At 42.4% G+C, this 27972-nt stretch overlaps 1 protein-coding gene across 1 annotated transcript in view; it reads left to right on the top strand.

Moving 5' to 3' along the window:
- Positions 1-3144: 3144 nt before the first annotated feature.
- RAD18 (RAD18 E3 ubiquitin protein ligase) overlaps positions 3145-27972 on the top strand; it is a 49388-nt gene continuing 24560 nt past the window's right edge. The window contains exons 1-8 of the mRNA XM_075998426.1: positions 3145-3282; positions 9132-9213; positions 11547-11608; positions 12803-12873; positions 16919-17256; positions 19852-19951; positions 24629-24813; positions 27291-27367. Of these exons, the coding sequence (XP_075854541.1) occupies positions 3232-3282; positions 9132-9213; positions 11547-11608; positions 12803-12873; positions 16919-17256; positions 19852-19951; positions 24629-24813; positions 27291-27367 (966 nt within the window). The 5' untranslated portion in view covers positions 3145-3231. The remainder of the gene's footprint in view (positions 3283-9131; positions 9214-11546; positions 11609-12802; positions 12874-16918; positions 17257-19851; positions 19952-24628; positions 24814-27290; positions 27368-27972) is intronic.

The raw sequence follows: 27972 nt of genomic DNA, 5'->3' as shown, positions 1-27972 counted from the left end.
TTTGTTGCCCAGGCTAGAGTGAGTGCCGTGGCGTCAGCCTAGCTCACAGCAACCTCCAACTCCTGGGCTCAAGCGATCCTCCTGCCTCAGCCTTCCGAGTAGCTGGGACCACAGGCATGTGCCACCATGCCCGGCTAATTTTTTCTATATATATTAGTTGGCCAATTAATTTCTTTCTATTTATAGTAGAGATGGGGTCTGGCTCTTGCTCAGGCTGGTTTCGAACTCCTGACCTTGAGCGATCCTCCCGCCTCGGCCTCCCTGTGCTAGGATGACAGGCGTGAGCCTTCGCGCCCGGCCTCCAGCATTGTTAACAGACCTGGTTCTTGTATCGGCCCTTTGGGGGTAGGCATTGTTACCCTAGTCTTTACTAGAGAAAAACAAGGCTCAGAGAAATGAGTGTCTTGCCCAAGACCAGATGGTCTAAGTGGCAGAGCATGGATTTGAATTCAGCCTGTGCGACTCTCAGCTGTGTTCTCTTAGTCACTGCAGACTTATCAGTCGGTGATCAACCTGCCTCCTTTCAACGGCTCCTTGCTCAGCTCCCTGAGCCCAGGTGCCCCCTATTCCCAGGACCCCAGGCTCAGGCACCGTGTGTCTATCCAGGTGACTCACCCGGGGTGGGGGCATTCTCTGGGCCTCCACTAAGTCCATGCCAGAGCTCAGAGGAGCTGGGACGAGAAGGAAACTGTGGTTTAGTTGGGGAGATACGGAATTGCCACATGGTGCCTTCGTGCCGTTGCATAAGAGGTGAACCTGCTGTGGGCACCCCCAGAGGAGCAGTCAGCTCTCCCAGGGGCCTCTGGGAGACCCAACAGCCTTTATGAAGCAAAAAATTGGTGCTGCGTCCAGACACCGTAACAGATGGTGGGAGAGATTTTTCTGGCACAGAATGTGGCCTTGTTCCAGGTAGGCAGCTGCCTCCTTGTCAAAGGAACTAGGAGCTTATGGGGACAAGAATAGCTGGCTGAGCCCACTCTGACACCGTAGTTGGAATTATGCACAAGATTGGAAGCAGAGAAGAGCATCGGGGCCTAAGAGAGCCAGAGAGGAGGCTGGGAGTGGGCTCTGGGGGAGAGAGGGGGACCGGTAGGACTCGGGCTCCAGCCATTCTGTATCTGGGGCCTCCCAAGCCAGGCTCTGGCAGATGGACTCCTGGGCAGGGTCACTGTGCTTTCCCCTCACTGTATGAGTTAGCCACTCCCAAACTTAGTGGCTTATGATAATAGACCAGGCGTCCTCAAACTATGGCCCTTGGGCCACATGCGGCCTGCCAAGGACATTTATCCAGCGTGCCAGGTGTTTTTGCCACCACTGCCTGTCCTGCTTAGCGGCTGACTCCTCCTGGGTCCACAGTGTGCACTCTCCAACAGTCTGAGGGACAGTGAACTGGCCCCCTGTTTAAAGAGTTTGAGGACCCCTGATCTAACAGAAGGAGACCACCCCTGGAAACAGCAGCTTGTTAAGAAGAGAATGGCTGGGGGTGGGGCAGCGAACGCAGGACCATCCCAATAGGAATAAGGGATCTCTGCAACCAGGTCCTGCGAGAGGGAGGGACTGGGCTCAATTCTGAACACAGCATGGGCAAATGGGGATTTGCAGCCAAGCAGCAGGGTAGGAGGCAATGCGTGGAAAGTGACTAAGAGGAAACACCAGCAGTGAGAGGGGATTCTGGCTAAATCGATCTAATAGGACTCTTGCTGAAAAGAGGCCTGAGTGATCAGACATCACGTGGAGTACAGCAGAGCTTGTAGAACCCATTGGGTATCAACGGTGATCAGATTTCAAGGGTGGGGGTTCTTGCTAAAGTGATTTAGCAGGGTTCTTTGCTAAAACTGGATTTCGTAAGGAAGTACACACACTGGCCTAGGAGAAGGTTCAGGAGCCTGCCTAAAGTTTGGTCAAGCAAATAATCTGTCAGTCTGCATAGGAAGTACCGTGTTTCCCCGAAAATAAGACCTCCCCATGAAATAAGCTCTAGCAGGATTTCTAAGCATCTGCACCATAGAAGCCCTACCCCGAAAATCAGCCCTAGTGACGGGCGTGGCTGCGCAGCGTCTGCACAACCCGTGCGTGTCGTCTCGGAGCGGGAAAGAACACGAGCAGCCCTTCTCATCTGCCCCATGAGAGCTCTAGTGCTCGACAGGAGAGACTGGGGCCGATGGCTCTAAAGGAAATAGAGTCGCAAGACATTCAGGATGGGATTTGGGGTTTGGAGAGTGAGGATGATGTTCCAGAAGAAGATGGGCGTGGCTGCGCAGCGCATCTGCACAACCCATGCATGTCTTCGTGGAGCGGGAAAGAAGACCAACAGCCCTTCTCATCCGCCCGGTGGGAGCTCTAGTGCTCGACAGGAGAGATTGGGCCCAATGGTTCTAAAGGAAATAGAGTGGCAAGACATTCAGGATGGGATTCGGGGTTTGGAGAGTGAGGATGATGTTCCAGAAGACGACCTCACTCTATTTGAATCAACTTATGTTGTTGTACTGTACTTAAAAAAATAACACATCCCCTTAAAATAAGCCCTAGGGTGTCTTCTTGAGGAAAAGTAAATATAAGACCGTGTCTTATTTTCGGGGAAACACGGTGTCTGGAAGGTTGTATGCCAAAACTAATTGTGGTTTTCTCTGAAGAAAACTATCTATACTTTAAAATTTTAATTTGAATGAAAGCAAGACATCCTAGTTAAAGCCCAGAGGCCCTATTGGGAGTCTGGTCAATGCCACCGGGTGACTCAAGTACACGCTATTCACTTTTTTGGGCCGCTAGTTGCTGTTGTGTTAACTGACAGTGACACTACCTCCCTCCCAGTGTTGCAATCTGGCAGGGAGGAAGCCACGAATAAGAAAACTTCGTAGAGCAGGGACAGATCACTATAGCAACCACGGAGGGCAGCCCGAAAGAGCAGGCATGAGCCTAGACCTCGAAATGGCTGGCAAAAATCTAGATTTGGTTGACTTCCTGGTTTAGTTTCGTCCTTAAATTCACTTTCGGCTTTTAAAATTACGCCACTTCCGCCTACGAAGCGCAGGAGAAGCTCGGCGCACGCGCAGTGCGAGCACCTTCGCTGCCATCCCACCCCCTCGCGTACTGCAACTTCCGCCAGGCGCCGGGCCCGCCTCAGGCGCGTCGCGGACTGCTGACGTAGCTGAGTAGCGCGGGCAATTTCGAGTCGTGGCCGAACGCGGGAAGCCGGTGTGTGGCGGCCTCGAGGCGTCCTCAGGCGCGGCCATGGACTCCTTGGCCGAGCCTCGGTGGCCTCCGGGCCTGGCGGTGATGAAGGTGAGTCCCTCAGGGAGGCTGGGGGCTCCCGCTGTCCGCGGGAGAAGGCAGGTGGCGCGGCCGGTGCCCTGGGCCGGGGGACGCGGCTTGGCGGTGCCACCAGCCTGTCGCGTGGCCCCGGGCCTGAGTGTCCTCCCCTGCGAAGGGACGGGGACAGACCCCGGTCCCACAGGGCGAGCTGAGGCGGGCCGTCTCGTGGAAGCGAATATCCCGCCGTTCGGTCACAGTGACAGCAGTGACATCGGGAAGACCAGTGACTCCAAACGATGACAGCCACGGCCAGCCTTTCCTGAGAGCTTGGCGTGTGTCAGGCACTACTGTGTTTCCTCGGAAACAAGACAGGGTCTTATATTCATTTTCCCCCAAGAAGACACCCTAGGGCTTATTTTCAGGGCATGTGTTATTTTTTTTAAGGACGGTACAACCATCTACATTAATTCAAATAGAGTGAAGTCGCCTTCTCCTGGAACATCATCCTCACTCTCCAAACCCCGAATCCCATCCTGAATGTCTTGTGACTCTGTTTCCTTTAGAGCCACCGGCCCCGATCTCTCCTGCCGAGCACTAGAGCTGTCACGGGGCGGAGGAGAAGGGCTGCTCGTGTCCTTTCCCGCTCCGCGACGACACGCACGGGTTGTGCAGACGCTGCGCAGCCACGCCCGGCACTAGGGCTGATTTTCGGGGTGGGGCTTCTGTTGCGCACGTGCTTAGACATCCTGCTAGGGCTTATTTTACAGGTAGGGCTTATTTTCGGGGAAACACGGTATGTAAACAGTGACACTGGGCGTAATTTTGGTGGACTCTGTATCAAATAACGTTTAGTTAATCACGCAGCTAAGCAGGTAGTCTCCTTTACGTGCCCTTTCTTCTATCCTCCCGCTGAGCCTGGGGCTGGTTTGCCCCAACATTCTGCCCCAGCTGCCCCCAAAGGTGTCCTAACTCCGCTCTGACGATGGCTTATCTCTCTTTCAAACGGAGATCAGGACGCAGGCTCAGCGCTAGTCTTTCATTTCATCGCATTATTTTATTTTAATAACACTTATTTTTTGAAACAGAGTCTTACTCCATTGCCCGGGCTAGAGTGCTGTGGCGTCAGCCTCGCTCAAGCATCCTCAAACTCCTGGGCTCAAGCGATCCTCCTGCCTCAGCCTCCCGAGTAGCTGGGATTACAGGCATGCGCCACCATGCCCAGCTAATTTTTTCTATATGTTTTTGGTTGTCCAATTAATTTCTTTCTATTTTTTAGTAGAACGGGGGTCTCACTCTTGCTCAGGCTGGTTTTGAACTCCTGACCTTGAGGGATCCACCAGCTTCGGCCTCCCAGAGTGCTAGGATGGCAGGTGTGAGCCACCGTACCTGGCCAATAACACTTATTTTTATGGCCACTTTCTGTTTTGGCAAGGCCCTGGGTTCCTGCTAGGTTTGCCCAAGAGCAGGTGCGCTTGGCTGCACTTGCTTGGCTTTTCTTCGTGCCCTGTGATTATCTCTGTCTGTGACTGTGGGTGAAATGACTTCCTCCTGCTCCTCGGTTTTGTTAACCTGAGGATTATAGTACCTGTGTCCCCTGACTTTGAGGATTAATCGAAGGCTGAAGTAAGCATAAGGACTTGTTCTTCCTGGTGTCTTTAGTGTCATCTGCAGTGCTTGGGTCTTGAGATATTCCCATGGTGAGAAGCTGACACTGTGGAAGGATCCGGGAAACCTGTGGGTTTGGAGTTGTGGTGATCTTGGCACCAAGAGCAATGAAGAGAGCACAGGCTGGAGCTCCACGGGTCCTGGGTTAAGTCTGATGTCTGCATTGGATTCACTGTGACCTCGAGTCAGTTGTTTAACCTCTCTGAACTTGAACAGCCTTAACTGTAAACCAGAGATTAAAAATAAATAGTCGGTTAAATGAGTTGATACATGTGGATACTCATGCTGCTGGCTTATTCGCTGTGCTTAATGCAGTTGCTGATAGCAAGTGGGTGCTCAAAAATTATTCGCTAATCGAAAGTATCTGGAACCTGGTAAGCATTCAATTAACATGTCTTTATTTTATTATTTAACAAAGGATTAATATTTTATAAAGACATTGACATTTTCTCAACTTTACGTAAAATGAACAAAAGCATTTTTAGAAGGAGTTCTTGATGTTTTTACTTATATTTTACTTATATCGTATAATGTAAGTAAAAACAGTGTGCCTTCTATGCACACGCAGATTTTTTTTTTAAATTTCAGAATATTATGGGGGTACAAACATATTGGTCAATATGTTGCCTTCGCAACATATTGTGCCTGCCCAAGCCAGGGCTACAGGTGTGCCCATCCCCCAGACAGTGTGGTTGGCACCCATTAGTCCATCCCCCACCTGCCCGGCACCTGATGAATGTTACTTCCACGTGTGCATCTAAGTGTTGATCATTTAGTACCAATTTGCTGGTGAGCACATGTGGTGCTTGTTTTCCCATTCTTGTGATACTTTACTTAGTAGAATGGGCTCCAGCTCCATCCAGGATAATACAAGAGGCGCTATGTCACCATTGTTTTTTGTGGCTGAGTAGAACTCCATGGTATACTTATACCACATTTTTTTAATCCACTCATGTATTGATGGGCACTTGGGTTGTTTCCACAGCTTTGCAACAGTGAATTGTGCTGCTATAAACATTTGAGTGCAGGTGTCTTTATTATAAAATGACTTTTTTTCCTTTGGGTAGATGCCCAGTAGTGGGATTGCTGGATCAAATGGTAGTTCTGTTTTTAGTTTTTTGAGGTATTTCCATATCACTTTCCATAGAGATTAGAGAGACTAATTTGCAGTCCCACCAGCAGTGTAGGAGTGTTCCTATCTCTCCGCATCTACACCTGCATCTGTTGTTTTGGGACTTTTTGATAAAAGCCATTCTCACTGGGGATAAGTGATATCTCATGGTGGTTTTGATTTGCATTTTTCCTGATGATTAGAGATGTTGAGCAAATTTTTATACATTTGCTGGCCATTCTGTCTTCTTTTCACTTACTATATCTTTATTATTATTATTAGCACTTAAGATGTCCTAAGTGCTTCCCTCCCCTTTTGTTGTCATGAAGATTGAATTGGATGAAGAAAGTGGAAGAGCTCTCTGACCCGTAAAGCTCCCGCTTTGTAGATTTAAGCATGTTTTATATATTCCCACACCTTCAGTGTCCTCGAGGCAGGGTCCGTGTTTTGTGTGACTTTGCCATCTCTGCACTGCATACAGAGCTCAGTACCAGAGAGTGTTCAGTGTGTGTTCAGCCAGAGAGACGGTTGAGTCCATATTTAGCTCCGGTTTGAATCACAGAATCTTAAAGTTGGAAAGCCAGCCCCCTCCAGTATTTTAATCCGTTTTCTAACATATCTGCTAATTTCTTATCTAATTTTTGCTTGAACTCCTCCAGGGACAAAGAAATACCTGCTCCCAGAAGCCCATCTGATTGCTCGAAGTTCCTTCTTATATCGAGTATGATATAGAAACCTGACTCAGAATCTGCGGTTCCTAACCTGGGATCCGTGGAAAGACTTTGGAGTCTCAAATAATTTATGAAATTTTTGTTTGTATGTTTTTCTGAGAAGAGAGTCCATACTTTTCATCCATATTTCAAAGGGATCTGTAACCCCAAAACCTTGAGAATATTTTTGTAATTCTTGCCTTTTCACCCATTTTCTGCTTTCCCTTTTTGCTTTCTCTCTAAAGAAATCCTGGGGCATTCTTTTTCTTTTTTGGTTGAGACACATGTGATATGCACGTTGCTGTCTTGGAGGGGCACGACTGGAGATTTGTACAAGCATGTTACAGCTCTTCCGATGTGGTGTTACCTCCCACATGTGGTGCTCTGCAGGTCTTTCAGAAGCACCCCGTCCTCCCGAGGAGGATGGCATGGATGAGAGAGCGTGATGGACTGTTCTGGCTGGGGCCTGCCTCTGCTCTTCATTGATCTTCAGCATATCCTTGAGCTTTTTGTGTCTGTGGTAGTTTACCATACAGAATAAAGGAGGATTATGGCATTTTAATGTTTATTTGCCTGGTTTCACTATAATAAAAATTTACTGTCTTTGACAGATTATAAATGTCATATATGTACACAGTGGAAAAAAAAAATAAGGATTCAGAGTAAGGTAAAGGAGAAAATGAAAATCACCCATAACTCTACCACCCAGAGATAACTACTGTTTAACATTTTATCTTATTTTCCTTCAGTTTTTTTTTTTTTTTTTTTTGAGACAGAGTCTCACTTTGTTGCCCAGGCTAGAGTGAGTGCCGTGGTGTCAGCCTCGCTCACAGCAACCTCAAACTCCTGGGCTCAAGCTATCCTCCTGCCTCAGCCTCCCGAGTAGCTGGGACTATAGGCATGCGTCACCATGCCCGGGTAATCTTTTCTATATATATTAGTTGGCCAATTAATTTCTATTTTTAGTAGAGACGGTGTCTCACTCTTGCTCAGGCTGGTTTCGAACTCCTGACCTCGAGCTATTTGCCCGCCTCGGCCTCCCAGAGTGCAAGGATTACAGGTGTGAGCCACTGTGCCCGGCCTCCTTCAGTTTTTTATACATTTAAAATTTGGGATCACCTTGAAGTCAACTTCTTGGGTACGATCCAACCACTCAGGAACTCTACATCTTTAGAACTGGGATTCTGTTGCTATGGACTTCATAAGATTGTTATGAAGATTGAACTACAGAGTTGCCATTAGTATGTATTATTGTAGATTTGTTTTCTGACTTAAAAAAGGTATCTATTAAAACAGGAACATTTTTCTGTGGCATTTTTCTTTGAAAGAATGTTTTTTAATGGCTATATAATAATTCATTGTATGGGTCATTGGTGACAATAGTGTTTTTTTGATTATATTTTAAATATAATCAATATATATTTAAAATATATTTATTTTAAGATTTAATTTAAGATTATATTTTAAATATATTTTAAATATAATCGGGTAATAGATTTACATGGTTCAAAAAATACGTAAAATGGAGAGTAAAGTCTCGCTCTCACCATGTATTGTGTGCCTGTTCTGGATGCAGTTTCCTCATTTCTGAAGTAAGGGTTTTATTATAATTAGGTAATTTCTAATGTTTGGATTTAATATTCTCCGATTTGGCTCTTAACGTTGTGGTGGCTACTGGCCCTGGTACCTTTCACCCAACAGTGACTGTAGGCTGGGGCATAGAGTCCGAGAGGGAGGAGACTTGGAGTAAAAGCTGGAAACATGTGGAAAGTGGAGCAGAAATACAGCAGCCCTTGTGTGAAGGGCTGATGGCAGGGCACAGGAATCTGCAATGTCAACTTTATCTGTCTGAAGCAATTTGGGTAACCTGAGATTAAATGTGTAAGAGTCATATGACGGAGGTTTTTCTCTGTTTGTCAAGATCCCTTGCAGTTTATCTGGAGTTAGCTTTTGAGTATGTATAGTTGACAAAGATGTGTTATTGAATTAATTTTTTAGAGGATGGAGATAAAGTTCCGTGGCAGACATTCCAATCTTGGTGTCTTTCTGAGATGTATATATGTATTTTTGCATTTCAGACAATAGATGATTTGCTGCGATGTGGAATTTGCTTTGAATATTTCAACATTGCAATGGTAATTCTTTGCATTTCTTAGATGTATATATGTATTTTTGCATTTCAGACAATAGATGATTTGCTGCGGTGTGGAATTTGCTTTGAATATTTCAACATTGCAATGGTAATTCTTTGCATTTCTTAGATGTATATATGTATTTTTGCATTTCAGACAATAGATGATTTGCTGCGGTGTGGAATTTGCTTTGAATATTTCAACATTGCAATGGTAATTCTTTGCATTTCTTAGATGTATATATGTATTTTTGCATTTCAGACAATAGATGATTTGCTGCGGTGTGGAATTTGCTTTGAATATTTCAACATTGCAATGATAATTCCTCAGTGTTCACATAACTGTAAGTATGTTTTGTTTCTGTGAGTTCAGTAAATTGTGATATTTACATACGGTAGTGTCAATTAAACAATAAAGATAAGTGCGTTGATTTAACAATAATGATAAGTACATATATTTATTTCTCACCTTGAGCTCCTCTATCTTGAAGTTTTCACAAGGTCTTTTTCCACCACCTCTCTCTTGAATATTGAAGTTTTTAGAAGGCCCCCATATTTTCTGCCACCTTCCCCTTGGATGTTTTTATGCCGTTTATAGCATTTATGGCAATAAAGGTTTTGGTCATGCTATACGGCTTTTTATTTGTCAAGTGCTTTTAGATGTTAAGTTGCAGAATTTTTGTCTAGGATAACAGATAGGTGGTTCAACCAAGTAGTACTTTGTGTATAATTTCAAAATTTAAATATCTGTAACAATAAGAATATTTTCCCAGTGGAAGAATTCCACCACTGAAGAGTGTTATGGACAGTTTTATAACTTAACTGCTATGTAATGCTGAGGAGACCCATACTGGAATTTGCTGTATTTCTCTTTTTGAGTCAGGTATATAAACATTTTTAATACTGTGGCATGCTTGAGGCATTTAGCATAGAGGGCTTAGCCTATCTTTGTTCAGGAGCTAGCCAGCCATCCAGTTTATGAATTCTTCAGGTTTGTGGTCTTTCTTGTCCTCCATTTTCAAGTTTATTTGTCTTGGAATGTTAAAAAACAATCAAGTTAGGCCTAAAAAAATGGTTTTAGTGGGTAGAAGCTTTGGTGGAACAGTTTCTGTAGAGAAGACCTAAGGGGATGGCAGTGGTGGCCACATCAGTGTGGGCTTTGGAGATGTGCTTAGGCTTAACTCTTGACTCTCCACTCAGCAGGTGGAAGAGTGTGCAGTTGCCTGACATTTCTTCAGGTGTAAACGTCTGGTCAGTAATCCCTACATTAGAAAGTGGTGCTGGGAATTAAGTGTGCAGAAGTCAGCGTCTGGCACATTATGGGTGTTCAATAAATGTTCGTTTCCTTCTAGGCCAGATTCACATTAAAAACTGAGATAGGCCGGGCGCGGTGGCTCACGCTTGTAATCCTAGCACTCTGGGAGGCCGAGGCGGGCGGATTGCTCAAGGTCAGGAGTTCAAAACCAGCCTGAGCAAGAGCGAGACCCCGTCTCTACTATAAAAATAGAAAGAAATCAATTGGCCAACTAATATATATATATAAAAAATTAGCCGGGCATGGTGGCTCGTGCCTGTAGTCCCAGCAACTCGGGAGCCTGAGGCAGTAGGATTGCTTGAGCCCAGGAGTTTGAGGTTGCTGTGAGCTAGGCTGACGCCATGGCACTCACACTAGCCTAGGCAAGAAAGCGAGACTCTGTCTCAAAAAAAAAAAAAAAAAAAAAACTGAGATAAATTTTAGGTACGGTTTCTAAATGTGTTTTAACATTATCTTTGTTTAAATATAAAATAAATACATATAATACATATAATATAAAATACATATAAAATACAATACATCCATTTTAAGAGCCCATTAAAAAGTGTCAATGAGTTTTGACAAATGTGTGTATCATGTGACCACTACAATTAAGTACTGAATATTTTCATCATCTGATAAATTCTTCCCCATGTGAGTCAGTATGGCCCCAGCCAACCATGTGTGGTCTGTTTCTGGACTCTTTTGTTCCACTGGTCTGTATGTCTGTCCTGTGACAGAGCCACACTGTCTTTGTTATTGTGGCTTTGTAGTAACTAGAAGCCAGACGTGGTAAGCCCTCCACATTTGGTTGTCTCTAGTGTCTGAGTTGTGCTGTGCTTGCCTCATTGCTTCCTTAGCCCCTTCAAGTCAGGAACCTTCCCTCACACACTGTTGTTTTCTTTGTGCTTGCCACAAAAATGCTTGTTAAATGTGGGATGATGGAATCGTTTACAAAGTTAGGATGTTGAAATCCTGATTTGATATGTTGGGAATATTTTATTTCTTAACGTGTATGTATCGTATTTTAACATACGTATTTTGGAATGGAAGGCAGTAGAGATATCCAGCATATCTAGCAGATCTGGCATGCGTGTTTCCTGTGTTTCACAGGTAGCGTACACACAGTGATGTATGCTGCTCATGGATTTGTGATGTCCTAGGGATCATTATAGTTGCTGTGTTTCCTTTTCCTAAACATAACTGTTTAATTACATGTATAAATGTGCATAGATTAGAGGTACTAGAAATTTAAGGCTATAATGATATACCCTAGATGATGGATATATCTTAGGGCTTAAGTCAGATTTTGTTAGAAGTCAGATTTCTGTGTTATTAATATAGCTTAATTAACTTGTTATGTTGCATTTTGTGTTTTTGCAGACTGTTCTCTCTGTATAAGAAAATTTCTATCCTATAAAACTCAATGTCCAACTTGTTGTGTGGTGAGTTTTTCTTTTTCTAACTTATTGATTGATTGGTGCAGATATTTCTGCTTTATCTACATGCAAAGGCCCATGGGAAGATGTGTAGTTATCGAAGTACTTCTAAAGTACATGTAAGGAGAATTGGGCTTTGTTGAATATTTCATTAAGATTACTCATAACCTAAATGTATTTTAGGAAGTAAAAGTTAATTTTAAGATCAGGATGTAGCACTCTTTAATACTTATGACCTATGTTTTTATGGCTCCCAATTTTTTATTGTTTCTCACCTTTGGCAGAAACTATGCTGGTATGATTATTCATTCCGTTGCAAAGGACTGGGATAAGTGTTTGTGCAGAAGGCAAAGATTTATGGCTGTTGGGCTTTCCCAGCCTAACTAACTGGTAGCCTTACCTCTTTCCCCAACCAGATCTTCAGGGAAAACACTGGGAAATTTGTCGTTATAGTTTCTGAAACTTTTCAAGTAGTAGGAACAGGTGGAAATGTAGATTAAAAGGGAAATGAAACGTAAGCAGGAATAAAATGAGAAGAGGCAGTGAGATCTAACAGAAAGGCCTTGGGGCTAGCTAGAGGGTTTGGCTAGTTTGGCCGCTTTGGTAGGTGTGCGGTGTCAGGATGTCGTTAAACTCGTCTGAACTATTTCCAGTGTAAGGAATTGTGCAGTTTGTCTTCCAAACCTAAGGCCTTTAAATGATGCTATGCTGCCTTTGTCAAGATGGTGTCACTGAGGTAAACTGTGTATCCATGCTAAATAAGTACTGGATTTGTCATCCTGAAAACCACTCTTATTTTTTAAACTCTGTATGGACACTTGATGCCTCTTCCAGTATTACTACTTAAAAGAGCATCTCTCTTCTGTTTTTCAGGAGAAATTTTTGGGAAAGCTGAGTGCTGGCATTTTGAGGAAAGATTCTTGCTCATGTTAGGTTTTGTCTTAGTGCTGAGTATATATAATTTTAACAGATGCCTTGGAGAGCTTTTATCAGATTTCCCGTCAGCCAGCAGATTCTGATTGACCATTTTACAATTCCATGTCAGTACGAGATAGATGAAATTTATTTTGAGGCTTTCCTGGAAGACTTAGTGGGATGGAGAACCTCAGGAGGATGGGTCACACATTTTCAAAAACAAGATTATGACAAGTTAATTATTGTTTTTGACCTTACCATCTGGTTTTTTTTTTTTTTTCCTAGACAGTCACGGAGCCGGACCTGAAAAATAACCGCATATTAGATGAACTGGTAAAAAGCTTGAATTTTGCACGGTATGATTTAATTTTGTGACTAACCTCTAACTACTTTTGCCTTTTATATGTGTTCTCACTTTACTCTGTGCACGTTTGGATTAGGAAATGCAGGACTACGTGTTTTGGAGTAAAAGAAGGGAAGTGACAATACTCATTCACACATGGAAAATCTAATAGTAATAAGATTTTCTTCTTTTACCTAACAGAAATTCTCCTGTTATAAAGAACAATTAAGAGTCAAAATGCAGATTTGAGGACTTCTTTACTTTTGGGTGCTGGGATACTTGTTGTGTATCTTGCATTGTACCTGCCCCAGCCCTAGAATCAACCATTTCTCTGAAGAGCTCCTTTTATTGGAGAATGTTATTTAGAAACCAGGATCTGGTGCAGAGTGTGCTTGTTGCTACTGGGGTGTCATTGCTTCTAGGCTCTCTAAGTGGACAGAGCTGGGTAATACATATATGTATACGTGTGTGTGTTAACCCATGCATATGCACATATCTATAACTGGTTCTGTTATATATTAACCCATTAATTCTTAATCTGATTCACTCAGCATGTATTAAATGATGTGCCATGTGAAATATGTAGTTGCTTGTACTTTATAAAGCACGGATATGCAGCTTTACCCGCTGGCTGTCAAATGCATTTATGTGTGAGTTTGGTTATCCAAAGGGATATTGAAAGGCATGTTTTGCCGAACGATATCGTGAATTATTTTTACTTTTAATCATACAAGTCAATCAAGAATTTTTATTAAGAACATACTGTGTTTAGATAAGAGGTGGCTGTATGGTTAAGTACAGTTATGTGTTGCTAAACAATAGGGGTTCATTCTCAGATATGTGTCGTTAGGTGACTTTGTCCTTGTGTGAATATTGTAGAGCGTAAACAAACCTAGATACAGCTTACTACGTATCTAGGCTACATGGTGCAGCCTGTTGTTCCCAGGCTACAAAACTGTGCAGCATGTTACTATACTGAATACTGTAGGTAATTGTAAAACACAATGGTATGTATTTGTGTATCAAAACATATCTACACATAGAAAAGGTACAGTAAAAATATGGTATAAAAGGTAAAAAATGATATACCTGTATAGGGCACTTACCATGAATGGAGCTCGTGGGCCTGGAAGTTGTTCTGGGTGAGTGAGTGAGTGAGTGCTGAGTGAACGTGAAGGCCTAGGACACTGCTGTGCACTACTGTAGACTTTGTAAGCACTGGACACTTAGGCCCTGTGAAGTTATAAAATAAATAGCTTTCTTCAGTAACAAATTAACCTAAGCTGACTATAACTTTTACTTTATAAACTTGTAATTTTTTTAACTTTTTAAAAATAATACTTAGCTTAAAACACAAAGCTATTGTACAGCTGTACAAAAATATTTTCTTTATATCCTTATTCCATAAGCTTTGCTCTATTTACATTTTTTTCTTTTCTTTTCCTTTTTTTTTTTACTTTTTAAACTTTTTGTTAAAAGGAAGACACAAACATACACATTAGCCTATGCCTACACAGGATCAAGAGCATCAAGATGTCCGTAGGTGATAAGCATTTTTGGCTCCGTTATCTTATTGGACCACTACTATATATTCGGTCTGTCATCAAATGACAAGTCATCATGTGGCGCATGAGTGTATATGGCGTCCAGGCTTATTGGAACATTCTTGGAGGTACCTTACATTCCTTGCAAAAGTATAAACATATCTCTTGCAGTAGAATTGCACATTTCATTGGTTTGCATCCTGAAAATGATCAATCCCAATCCCCATTTTCAGCTACTGATTTTTCCTGCAACACATAGGAACCAGTGCTATTTTGCTTAGTGTTCCTGTCAGGCTGACAGTCACCACAGTTTATAACAGCTGAATCACTGTCATCAGTGATTCCTTGTCTGGTTTTATAGGTGAATCTTCTTCTGAACTGTTTGGTGCTTCAGATCTGAGACAATGCTTAATTCTTTTTAAAACTGGTGAAACAGGTTTTGTTTGCTTTCTCTCACAATTTTCTACAGCCTGCCTTTTCTATGTTGTCCTTTTCAGAAGAAGAAAGTCCTCTTTTCCTAGGGCTTACCCATGATCCTCTGGTACTTTGCTGTTTTAAAGCATTGGTTCTTCCATTATTATTTCCTTTCTGAATTTGCACAGGCTCTGGTCTCTTCTTTGGTGCTCTTGATTGTACTTGAGAATGAGAAGAGATTTCTTCAGGGTGAGCAATACCACGATTCCTTAAGGGTCTGCCACAAAAGGATTCATCCAAGCTGTTTAAACCCACTGTTGATCTTGTAACAGGAGTAGATGGGGAAGCAGCCATGCTCTGGCAAGTCCCTGCAACCTGGTCATCATGATCCACTCGTTCGGAAACCTGCACAACCAAAGATCTGCCACTGTGCTAGTATCAGCTCTTTTCCTTACATCCTGAAGGAGTTGGAGCTGTGGTCTAGAATAGAGCTCACGCATCAGGGTTTCACACTCTCAGCTTCAGCCACGGGGAACCTGAGAACCTCCTAAATTCCTTCAGCTGAATTCTTCCGGCCTTAAGGTAGACAGGATCCTGCAGACGTGTTTCTTAAAAGCCTGATATACTTTTTAAAAAGTGTTTCTCCTGGTATTTGATTCCCAATCATCTGTATTTATCTGTCATCACTGTTAATGTCCATGTTACATTGAGACTTCAGGTGTTAGTTATTTATATATATGGTCATACCAGTACAACTTGATGGTATCTTTCCCGCGGGTCCGGGCACTACGGGCCACCTGGGGAGGTGCCTCGGCCGTGGCGCTGTGGGGCCCCAACACGGCCCTTGCTCACGTGGTTGCTGGGCAGGAAGGCCGACAGCGGTGCCGCCGGGGCTGTGTCTTTACAAATGAGTTTATTGGTGGTTTGATTTTCCTCTGAGACAGTAAAGTTACATCTCAAAGTGTATTTTATTCCTCGGCTGATACTAAAAGCATAATTTCCCTGCTAGGAAACAGATGTTTTTTTGAAGAGAGGTGATCAGTATCTTTAGGTTCACAGACCTTTTGGTAACTTAAATTGAGGCCTTGGAATGGTTGAGCTCTCCTCTTCCCTCCCTCCCTTCCAAAGGAATAGGCTATTTAATCATTCATTATACCGTGTTTCCCCGAAAATAAGACCCACCCATGAAATAAGCCCTATCAGGATTTCTAGGCATTTGCGCAATAGAAGCCCCACCCCGAAAATCAGCCCTAGTCATGGGCGTGGCTGCACAGCGCATCTGCACAACCCATGCATGTCGTCGCAGACCACAGTGTGGTCCTTTGTCTAAAGTAGGGCCTTTGTGGGGTCTCACCTGGGTGTCTGTGGTTCTCACCAAGGTTTCCCGGCTTTGGCTGGGCTCAGACAGCAACGATTTTCCAGCACTCACCTTGGAATCTTAGTTTGCCAGTGTCTGCTTCCTGCTACGTCTCCTGTGCTTTTTTGTCTAACCTTGAACCACCCTGGAGACGAGCAGGAATGAATGAGAATATCTCCGCTGCCTTTCTGTAGCAGCCTCCTGCCAAGTACCCTGTCCCCCCAGTCCTAACAACCTTTGCCCAGAACTCTGACCCCTCTTTCCTCTGCCCAGTGAGAGGAAAAGTTCCTGTGTGGACTTTAGTTCAATACTTGCCTCCTGGAAGATGCTTCCAGGGTAAAATCTCGGGGGGGGGGGGGGGGTTGGATCACTTCATGTGTTTCTTTTCTCAGGGATTGCAGCCTTTTGTTGGTTTCAGTCCAGTGCCTATGAACAGTTATTTTATATGTTTTACCCAGATTTTAGAGTTATTTATGGGTGGAGAGTAAGCCTCATATCAGCTCTTCTCCATGGCCAGAACGTGATGTCCCTCCATTTTCTTTTGTAGGCACATTAACTGCCTTTTAAGTCAGATTTATTGCTTTGCATTTTATTCTAGAAGAAACACTTTGCTTTGGTGGTCCTTGCGGTGTGAGTCTTGTATGTCAGAGAAACAGTGTTGATTGGGAAAGCAGCCTATGGCAGTTAATTTGTCATACTTAATCTGAAATCTTAGTTATCAGTTGTGTTTTTTGTGCTTCCAGGAATCACCTGTCGCAGTTCGCTTTGGAGTCGCCGCCTATATCTCCCGCGTCCTCCTCTTCAAAGCACCTTGCTGCCAAGGCGCACACTCCTGTGGCCTTCAGGCATTCTTTAAAGCAGGGGAGCAAGTCAGTGGATACTTACTTGGTCAGAGAAACGGGTGGTTCTACGTCAGAGTTGCTGATAAGAGAAAATAAAAGCAGATTCAGCCCTCGAAAAGAGGCGAGCACTACTGCAGAGACCGTAGAGACGCATTCCGTGGGAAAGATGGCTCCCGGCTCCTCAGATGCTCGTGGTCCCGAGTCGCCGTCTACCTCCACTTTGAAACTAGTTACCAAAGGTAGGGAAGCATCTTCTTTTTTTTTTGAGACAGTGTCTCTGTTGCCCAGGCTAGAGTGAGTGCCGTGGCATCAGCCTCGCTCACAGCAACCTCAAACTCCTGGGCTCAGGCGATCCTCCTGCCTCAGCCTCCCGAGTAGCTGGGACTACAGGCACACGCCACCATGCCCAGCTAACTTTTTCTATATATTTTTAGTTGGCCAATTAATTTCTTTCTATTTATAGTAGAGACAGGGTCTTGCTCTTGCTCAGGCTGGTTTCGAACCCCTGACCTTGAGCAATCTGCCCGCCTCGGCCTCCCAGAGTGCTAGGATTACAGGCCTGAGCCACCTCGCCCGGCCAATAGGTAGCATTTTTGAGGGGGAGAGGAAAAACGAGATTTCACCTTTATTGCATTCTCAGAGATTGGTATAGTCTGTGCTTCTAGGTATGTTGGATCTCTCTCTCTCTCTCTCTCTCTCTCTCTCTCTCTCTCTCTCTCTCTCTCTCTCTCTCTCTCTCTCTCTCTCTCTCTCTCTCTCTCTCTCTCTCTCTCTCTCTCTCTCTCTCTCTCTCTCTCTCATAGAGTAGGAATTCAGCCTGCAAAAACGAAACAATTTTTATTAATTCATACTTAACGTATGGCAGTAGCTTTCTATATTTTGGCTTTTAATCCTTCTTCCTCCCAGTCAGCATAGAAGGTCCTGTTTAATTATAAAACGCTCTTTTCATCTTACTATGTCACCGCTTGAATGCCTCCGTGCTGTTCTTCCTGACATTTAAAGCCTTTGATGCTTCGAGCCGTGCCTAGCCATCGCAACCTTCTTTCACACCTCACCCTGTCAGATATCCTGCTCTTACCAAGCCCATCTCCCCACTGTTCCCCCAGCATGCCCAGGGATTGGTGAACTTCAGTTTGCAGGCCAGACCTGGCTTCCCACCTGTTTTCGTAAATAAAGGTTTACGACACACCCTTTTGTCTACATGTTGTCTGTGACTGCTTTCATGCTACTCTGCCAGAGCTGCACATGTAAAAGAAGCAGTATGACTGGTAAAGCCTAAATCCTTTACTCCTTTGCCCTTTAATAAGAACGTTTGCCAATCCCTGGTCTACGCCTTTCTAGACTCTATCCAGATCCTAACTATTATTTGGTGATGTGAGGAAACATTGATATCTCACATCACTAAGGTGCTATAGCACTTGTTTTCCGGACTGTGCTATATGTCATTTGCTTAACTGGTGCTTGTTTAACCTTTTGTTTCTGTGTCTTTTCTTGCCATTGAAGTTCTGAGCATCTTTCAGGCAGAAACTGTCTTAGACTTCTTTGATATACGCGTACTATACACAGTGCAGAGATGTTAGGGCTTATTAAATTTAGATTGAAATTAGTTTATTAGTACTCACGTGTTTACATTTCTTAAGGATATATAAAATTCACTTACGTTCTCTATTATGTCTCATCCTTGGTCAATTTTTCTTTTTTTACCAATTGACAGTTTTTGTGGTAGTGTTATTAGCTTGATAGTAAACTGTTTTTCCCCTAGCAGAACATTTTTGAAATCTTATAACAAACTGTAACCTGCAAAATAGATAAAATTGGCCCTGCTCTGTTAAAATAGGGAGGGAGTGCCTGGAGATCGTGCTGTTCTACCTGACCTCCCCCTTAGCCACTGGCTATTAGCCAGGGTGGTTTCTAGGCCTTGAGATACCTGCACAGATCTCTGCATCTTCATAAAACACTTTGAGAATGATTGCATTTCCTAATGTTAACATTATATGTGAAATTACAAATGAGAGCTAAATTAACAAACTTGTGGCCAGGCATGGTGGCTCACACCTGTAATCCTAATACCCTGGGGGGCCGATGAGGGAGGATTGCTTGAGGCCAGGAGTTTGAGATGAGCCTGAGCAAGAGTGAGACCCCGTCTTTATACAAGAAAATTAGAAAAATGAGCCGGGCGTGGTGGTATAGTAGCCTGTAGTCCCAGCTACTCTGGAAGCTGAGGCGGGAGGATGGCTTGAGCCCAGGAGTTGGAGGCTGCAGTGAGTTATGATCACACCACTACTCTCTAGCCAGGGCAACAGAGTGAGACCCCATCTCAAAAACAAAACACAACAAAACAAAAACTTGTAGCCATTGACAAAATCGAGCAGTCGTTGGCCCAACCCAGTAAATGCGTTAATTTAGCTGCACCCATCCCCTACCCCGCCCCCAGGCCAGTGCGCCTCCTGCAGGTTGCGCCATTGCTTCTGTGCTAAACATGGATGGGTCCTAAGTCTTGGGAAAATGGAAGGCTAGTTTTACAGTTTGGTCACGCCTTGGTAGAGAAGGTTTAACGAAAGCATTTTCTATTAAACTAATTTCCAGACTTATTTGCACCTCTTCCTCTAGACCCAGGACCTAATGGTGTGGCATCCCACAGTTTAGCCATCACCTAGTTACCAGCCCGTCCCACTCCTGTTACCCTGATGGCTTGTTCTTTTTCTTTTCTGCCTTTCTAAGTGCATGCTGGGTTGGGATTCTTTTTTACTTAATTGACGAAGGTGGCACCTTATATTATTTTTGCCCTTTCTGCAACTAATAAAGCCTCTTTTTCTCTTTTTAAAAAAATGCAGTGGATTGCCCTGTTTGTGGGGTTAACATTCCAGAAAGCCACATTAATAAGCACCTAGACAGCTGTTTATCACGTGAAGAGAAGAAGGAGAGCCTTAGAAGGTAAGAAAGCTGAGCATAGCCATTGACCTGCTGCAGCTGTCTCTTGTCCTGTATGAACTTAAAAAAAAATACAGTATTCATTTTGTCCAGGTGACCAGTTGTCATATTACCTCTTTCACTTGCTGCTTCCGTTAATCCTATTGGTGAGCTCTTTCAATCCCTCTCCTCTTGTTCTTTTCTCAAGTCTTACTTTGCCAAATATCATTAGGTATATTGAATCTTCGAGCTGCCACTAAACTTTGACTTAATGAGAAATTAGTAACTTAGGATTCAATCCTTTTTAAACTTTTTTTCTTCTCATAAAGCTCCTTGGCCAAAGAAGGCAAAGTTAGACTCTGAGTATAGAACATATAAACTCTTTCTTTGGTCCTTAGGATGCTCAGAAGTTTTAAAATTTTAAACAGAATTTTTCAAGAATTTATTTATTTTTGACTAGGCAATTATATACACATGATATAAAATGGTACAAAAGGGTATGTATGTAATGTAATGTTACCCCCCCACCCCAAACCACCCATGTGACATAACTAATAAATCGTCAGCTCAGTATTTGCACCTGAACTGCAGTGCTATTCTGTCACCCTTTTCCATTAAAGTGACAGTGATTTCTTAAATCAGTCCACTAAGTTGTTCAGCAGTGAAATTTGAGTCAGAGTTAAATTGCAGGGTATTAAGGAATCAGTGGTTAATGAAGACAAACAGAAGCTGCAAATTAGATGAGTCCAGCGATTAAGGTAGGAAGAGAGATGAAAGAGTAGTTTGGGAAAGGAGTGAACAGCAAGATCAAGGGAAGATTTTATTTTTAAAAATAGGGATTGCTTAAGCCTTCAGTCTCCTTCATTCCACTCTCCAAGGAAAGAGCAGATGGTAAATAGAACAGAGTAGGGGCGCAAGAGATCAGAGTCTGACCGTGATGTTTTCCTAGGTAAGCAGAAAGAAGCAGGAGGAAAGGGGAAGAGAATAGGCGATAGTTCAGAGATATTTGGAAACGAAGAGGAAGGAAGCTGAAAAAATTAATGGTATCTGGGAAGCGGGGATTAATAGAATGATTGGCTCTTATGTTTGATCTGTTTTGAAGGACTTTGAAGAGTATTCTCCAAAAACTGTTAATAAGGCAGAGCCATCTTATTACTTTCGTGATGAAAGAAAAGACATCACTTAATTCTTATGAATAGATTTAGAGTGAATGCAGGTTCCCAGGGACTGACGCATGCTGTTGTAGCTTAACAAAAGCTGACGTAAAACACAGCTGTGCTTTGTCAGTTTGTGGTGGGGGACGTACTTGAGCCCAAACCTGTGGCAGTCTTGCGTGCACAGTGCTTCCACCTAGTGGGTAAATTTGTAGATGAGAATAATGTTAGATTTTTAGGTTGCTTAGTTAGTGGAGATTTGGAATAGATGAAACTGGATACTCGTAAGGATTATTTCCCATAAACCGGGGAGTCTGATGACCTGCTTTTCTCTTTAGGAATATTCTTCCTAAAGAATGAATTGGGAATGTAGAAGCTGAGTATTTTCTCCTTGAAGAGTGAGGAATCTGAAATGATGATCTTGCTTGCAATCCTGTTTTTCTGATGTATCCATGATATTTCTGACACATTTGGCATTGTGAATTTATCTGAAAACATACTCGTCCATGTGTGACTAAGTTCTAATAGTGGTTCCAAATCCTGCTCTAAAGAATACTACCAGTTGCGCAGTAGCACAACTTAGAAGCTCTGGCTTTTGTATTGCCCCTTTAGTGTATTGAAGACTCTGAGAATTCTTATATTAGGGATAACAATTTGTTTAATCCAGTAATTCCTAAATTTATTTGACCTCAACACCTTTTTGTCCTCATAACCCTCATCTGGCAAAACTGGTATTTGTGATGACGCATTGAGGGAAACATTGAGCCACATCTCTTTTTAGCTGTATCATGCCCCTGGGGTTTGGTTACATAGAACTGGCCCTCCCAGGCTGGGTGCGGTGGCTCACGCCTGTAATCCCAGCACTTTGGAAGGCCGAGATGGGAGGATTGCTTGAGGCCAGGAGTTTGAGACCAGCCTGGGAACACAGGGAGACCTCATGGCTACAAAAACATTAAAAAAAAAAAAAAATTAACCAGGTGTGACAGCACTCAGCTGTAGTTCTAGCTGCTCAGGAGGCTCAAGCAGGAGGATCCCTGGAGCCCAGGAGTTTGAGGTTGCCGCAGCCTGGGAGACAGCATGAGGGAAGAGGCCTTGCCGGTTGTTCAGTCTCCTCCACAAGGTCCTGGCAGGCCGTCCCCAGGATGTGGGTGGCGGCACTGACCCATTCTGTGCAATATCACGTCAGAGTTGATCCAGAGAAGGCACTCTTCCTTTGATGCCCCCAGATTCTCAGGCCCCTTAAATGTGTTACTTAGTTTTACTAAATCATGGAAGAAGAATCGATGTTATTTTTATGTTTGGGGAAACATTTATCAGGTGGCATATTTTAAGATTCTTTTTTTTTTTTAAGACAGAGTCTCACTTTGTTGCCCAGGCTAGAGTGAGTGCCGTGGTGCCAGCCTAGCTCACAGCAACCTCCAACTCCTGGGCTCAAGTGATCCTCCTGTCTCAGCCTCCCCAGTAGCTGGGACTACAGGCATGTGCCACCATTCCTGGCTAATTTTTTGTATATATATATTTTAGTTGGTCAATTAATTTCTTTCTATTTTTGGTAGAGACAGGGTCTCGCTCAGGCTGGTTTCGAACTCCTGACCTCAAGCATTCTTCCCACCTTGGCCTTCCAGAGTGCTAGGATTACAGGCGTGAGCCACCACACCCGGCCATATTTTAAGATTTTTGATAGAAATTGTTGATCTCTGGTGGTGCTTTTCACTATAAATGCCAGTGAACAATAAAGTTCTTCATTAGAATTTTACAGTCATAAATTTAATCATCTATCCTTGATAAAATAAATGTTTTAGATACAGGCTTAATGAGTCCTCCCTGCCTGTGTGCTTGTATAAACACCTACAAAAAGATTCGGCTGTTACTACCTGCTGTGATTTTATTTTGCCATAATTTTATCAGTCTTGTAGAGTCCAATGGGCCGTGATTATAAGAAGAGCAATTTCCGGAAACATATAATCTATTGAGGGTTTGCAGTTCTTTTCACAGTTCAGTAGTTATTTCTGGCTTTTGGACTTTATTAATAGTGCATAAAAAATAGTTTAGCTAGGAAAGAGCACTGTTGGTTAATAGAGAAATGTTTGGTTGTTTTTACTCTATACTTGACTGTAATATTACTCTAAATATGACCTTTGGAGCATTTGCATCAGATTTACCCTGCAGAACTTTGTTAAAAATTTAGATTTTAAGTTTCCGGTTCAGACCTGAGCCACAATTGGTAAATGGTGTGGGGAAGGGAACTGAGAATCTGCATTTTAAACAAGCGGATTCCGAGGCAGGCCAACATTTGGGAAGCACAGCCTTATGGAAACTAGTCATATGTAAACCCTTTGTAAAAGCTTGCTTTTTGGATACACCTATTACTTTCAAGTTTCTATTAATTTTCACCGGAACCTTTGCTATTCTCATGTTGAAATGATAGCAATTTTAGTGACCCCCTGAGCACATTTTTATTAGGCACCTAATTGCCATAGTGCTGAGCCTGGCAGTGTACTCGAGAGAACCGTGCTGTCATCAGATGAAATGGTTTAAACTCACAGTGGAGTTCCTGTTTGTGAAATTGCCTCAAGTCATTGATACTTTTAGGTAGCTTGAATTCCAGTCCACTTTAAGAAATAATGTTTATTAACTGTCTGTTATGGAGAGAGAAGGAGAAAGTAATTTAATATGGCTTTGTTATATTTGAAATTATTTAGTGCTTATTCACTATATTAATTATGTAAATAGAATGAAAAGCTAGGTGGTGATTTTGCTACTGCACTTCTTGTAATGCCATATGTATTTATTAACATAGATAGTTGAAGATAACAATACCCTGTTGTATTTTTTATTGTTGTTTTCACTTGTGTTCTTTGAAGATGATCCTATAAGAAGATTATCTACTCATCAACTTTCTGGATTATGTTTTCAGTGGTGATAACGAGTTGGGCAAAGATAGCCATCCTAATAGGTCTTCTATTACTTGTCTAATGCCTTTGCAGAATGACTGCCTTGGGTTTGAGGGGGCAGTTTTTCCTGTGGATCAGAGCTTTAAAGAAGCTATGTGTGATGATATATCCTTAAATCCATAGCCATGGTAGCATTTGTACTCTTATCATCTAAGGTAACTGATTTTTGCAGGGATTTTGCAGGGAAACTGTGGTAAAATTTTAGGAAAAGCATGCTTTGAAGAGGTAGAGAAATAATAGGTCTATGTAAGTGTGATTCTAAGTGAGGTTCTGCATAGTATTATTCTACAAGCCTTCCGTATATGCCTTCTAAGCGTGCATCTTTTTGTCTGACTTCTTGAGACCTAAGTCTCTCGCTTCTGACGCTGCTCAGACCCCTTTATCTGAACGTCCCACCAGTACCTTGGGTGCATCGTGTCAAACACTGTCAACTTTATCTGCAAGCTAGATTCTTCTCTTTCCCCTTCTTATCTTAATGGTTCTACTATTCTCCCAGTCACTCAGATGTTGAGTCAGAAGGTAATTTACCATTTTACATGAAAAGCATTTGATTATTCACAATAATCCTCAAAGGGCTTTTTCCCCCTTTTCAGTTCTGTTCACAAAAGGAAGCCGCTGCCCAAGACTGTATACAACTTGCTCTCTGATCGTGATTTAAAGAAAAAACTGAAACAGCATGGATTATCTGTTCAAGGAACTAAACAACAGCTCATTAAAAGGCACCAGGAATTTGTACATATGTACAATGCTCAGTGTGATGCTTTGCATCCTAAGTCAGGTAAAGCAATGAGTTATGCATATTTCTGGGGTAAAGCAATTCTGTGTAGCTCAGATATTATAAACCATAGAAAAAATTCTTAATAAATGCATTTTTTATAATAAGACATGTGAATATATTCCTTCAAAAGGTACCGAGAATATGCTACAGTAAGCCAGCCTTCCTCTCAGCCAGTCTCCCAGTCCCCAAATCCCCTTCTAGAAGCACCACTGCTGCCAGTTTCTCGTGTGTCTTTGCAGAAATAGGGTGGTGGTGAGGAGTATACACATATACTGGATCACATGGTAGATCTACTTGTAGCTCTTTGAGTTGTCTCCATATTGCTTTCCACAGAGGTTGCACTAGTTTGCAGTCCCACCAGCAGTTTATGAGTGTTCCTGTCTCCGCATCCATGCCAACATTTATTGTTTGGGGATTTTTGATAAAGGCCATTCTCACTGGAGTTAAGTGATATCTCATGGTGGTTTTGATTTGCATTTTCCTGATGATTAGAGACAATGAGCGTTTTTTCATATGTTTTTTTGGCCATTAGTCTGTCTTCTTTTGAAAAGTTTCTGTTCATATCCTTTACCCACTTTTTAATTGGGTTGTTTGATTTTTTCTTGCTGATTTTCCTGAGTTTTATATAGATTCTAGTTATCAGACCTTTATGTGATGTGTAGCATGCAAATATTTTCTCTCATTCTGTATATTGTCTGTTTGCTCTGGTGATAGTTTCCTTGGCCATGCAGAAGCTTTTTTTTTTTTTTGATGGAGCTTGGGAGTGGAAGAAGCTTTTTTTTAATTTTTTTTTATTTTAGTTTTTTTTTTTGAGACAGAGTCTCACTTTGTTGCCCAGGCTAGAGTGAGTGCCATGGCCTAGATCACAGCAACCTCAGACTCCTGGGCTCAAGCAATCCTCCTGCCTCAGCCTCCTGAATAGCTGGGACTATAGGCATGCACCACCATGCCCGGTTAATTTTTTATATATGTATATATATTAGTTGACCAATTAATTTCTTTCTATTTATAGTAGAGATGGGGTCTCGATCTTGCTCAGTCTGGTTTCGAACTCCTGACCTCGAGCAATCCTCCTGCCCCGGCCTCCCAGAGTGCTAGGATTACAGACGTGAGCCACCGCACCCGGCCTGCAGAAGCTTTTTAATTTGATCAGGTCCCATTTGTTTATTTTTGTTGTTGCTGTGATTGCTTTTGGGGTCTTCTTCATAAATTCTTTCCCTAGGCCAATGTCTGTAAGAGTTGTTGTACCTATGTCCCTCACAACTTAGGTTTTCCCTCTCAGCCTGTGCCTCAGTGAGGCTCTGTCTCCAGGTTATCTGTCTTCTGGTGGGAGACTGCTGTTACTTGTCATGGCAGGGAGAAAGGGAGTCACCTCTGTTATTCTGATTTAGCCTCAGTGTTAGGCAGGCTCTTTAGTCCTGTGTAAATCTTACATTTATATTAAGGTGAAGAGGGGCTCTGGAGAGCCTAGGTTATAGTCCTGGTTTTTCAGGTTTATGGCTGGGTGACTTCGGGCAAGCCACTTGATACCTGATAAAAGTGGGTTTCAAGGATACTGTTTCCCGAAGTAAGAATCCTCCTTCCCAACATATCGACATACGTACTGATTTGTTATCCGCATACTCATTGGCCATCTCTTTGGTAAAGTATACACTCTTTGGTGAAGTACCTGCTTAAATACTATGTCCAATTTTTATATGCTGTGGACCTCTTTTTTTCTTATTTATTTGTGGGAGTATTTGAAACTTTCTTTTCAAATACTTTATATGTACTTTTTATGTATATGCTATTGCATTCTTAAGTAATCCTCTTAAGGTCTATGGACTTAAAAAAAAACGTTAATTTGGATTATTTCAACACAGATAGATGTAGAGAAAGAGTTTACTGATTTCCCCATATACCTACTATCCTGCTTAAACAGTTATCAAACTATCCTAATGTTTCATCTGCCATTTTTACCTCTTTCCCCATGGATTTTTTTGAAGCAAATTTCAGATGTGTTGTCTTTTTATGTAGGTAACTATACCTACAGACAAAGGGTTTGAAGGCAAGGACATTTCCCCCTGTTACTTGTAGACCTTTCTCTTTCCTTGAAAAGTAGAGTGTTGTACTGCATTTAGTACATTGGAATTTGAGCAAATAAAGCCTAATAAATGAACTCAAACAAATTAATTTTCATATTTTCCTTGGGACTGTAGTTTATACCTGTATATTCAAAGGATTAAGCAAAATGACTTTACTCTTCTGGTTATATTTTGAACTTTGTGCATGTGTTAAGAGTTCAGTATTTTGACTCCATGTTCTTATTTTTTTTAACTTTTTTCCTGAAATAATAATAGATTTACAGAAAAATTATAAAAGTAGGGCAAGGAGTTCGCATATACCCATCACCCATCTTCTGGATGTTAGCAACCTAAGGATAGTACAATGATCGAAACCATGTAATTAACAGTGGTTATATGTTCTTATTTTAACAGCTGCTGAAATAGTTCAAGAAATTGAAAATATGGAGAAGACCAGGATGCGTCTTGAAGCTAGTAAACTCAATGAAAGTGTATGTTGGTGGTCTATTTCAGTATCTGGGTGGAAATGAAGGAAAGAAAAGTTCAGTACTCTAATCAAATTAAAGCAAGCCATTGTTAATTTGTTCAGTGGGAAATGTATTAGAACACACACATTTCCATTTAGTATATAGTGATTTACTCGCAGCTCATTTTTAGAATGATATTTGATCATATTTAGTAGTCTTCTAGCACAAAATGGAATCCAAAGTAGAGTTTGTTTATGAGCTGGAGTCCTGTAGAAAAAGCCTATACCTGTGCATCAGGTAGCTTTGATACTGTTTTTTTTCTATGCTGGTTGCATCTGATAAACTGCTTAATCTCTATGGTCTTTTGGGTCTTCATCTGTAAAACTCAGGGGTTGAACTTATAGGGCCTCTGAGATCCCCTTTTAGCTCTGGCATTCTGCACTTCTGTGACTATACTTATGGAGTAATAAGTAATTCTGAGAGTTTATGAGAGTTGACTGTTCTGTGGAACTTTTGAGGGAATGAGAGACCTAAAATTCTTCACTGTTGCCTTCCTTTAGCTTGATGGCCCAAAACTTGAGGACAGGATACCAAAGAAGAAAATAGTCATTGTGTCCCATGACACAGGA

Source organism: Microcebus murinus, chromosome 28 (genome assembly GCF_040939455.1).
Source record: "Microcebus murinus isolate Inina chromosome 28, M.murinus_Inina_mat1.0, whole genome shotgun sequence".
Lineage (NCBI taxonomy): Eukaryota > Metazoa > Chordata > Mammalia > Primates > Cheirogaleidae > Microcebus > Microcebus murinus.
Note: the sequence above shows the minus strand (reverse complement) of the source record. Positions and strands in the feature narration are given on the sequence as shown.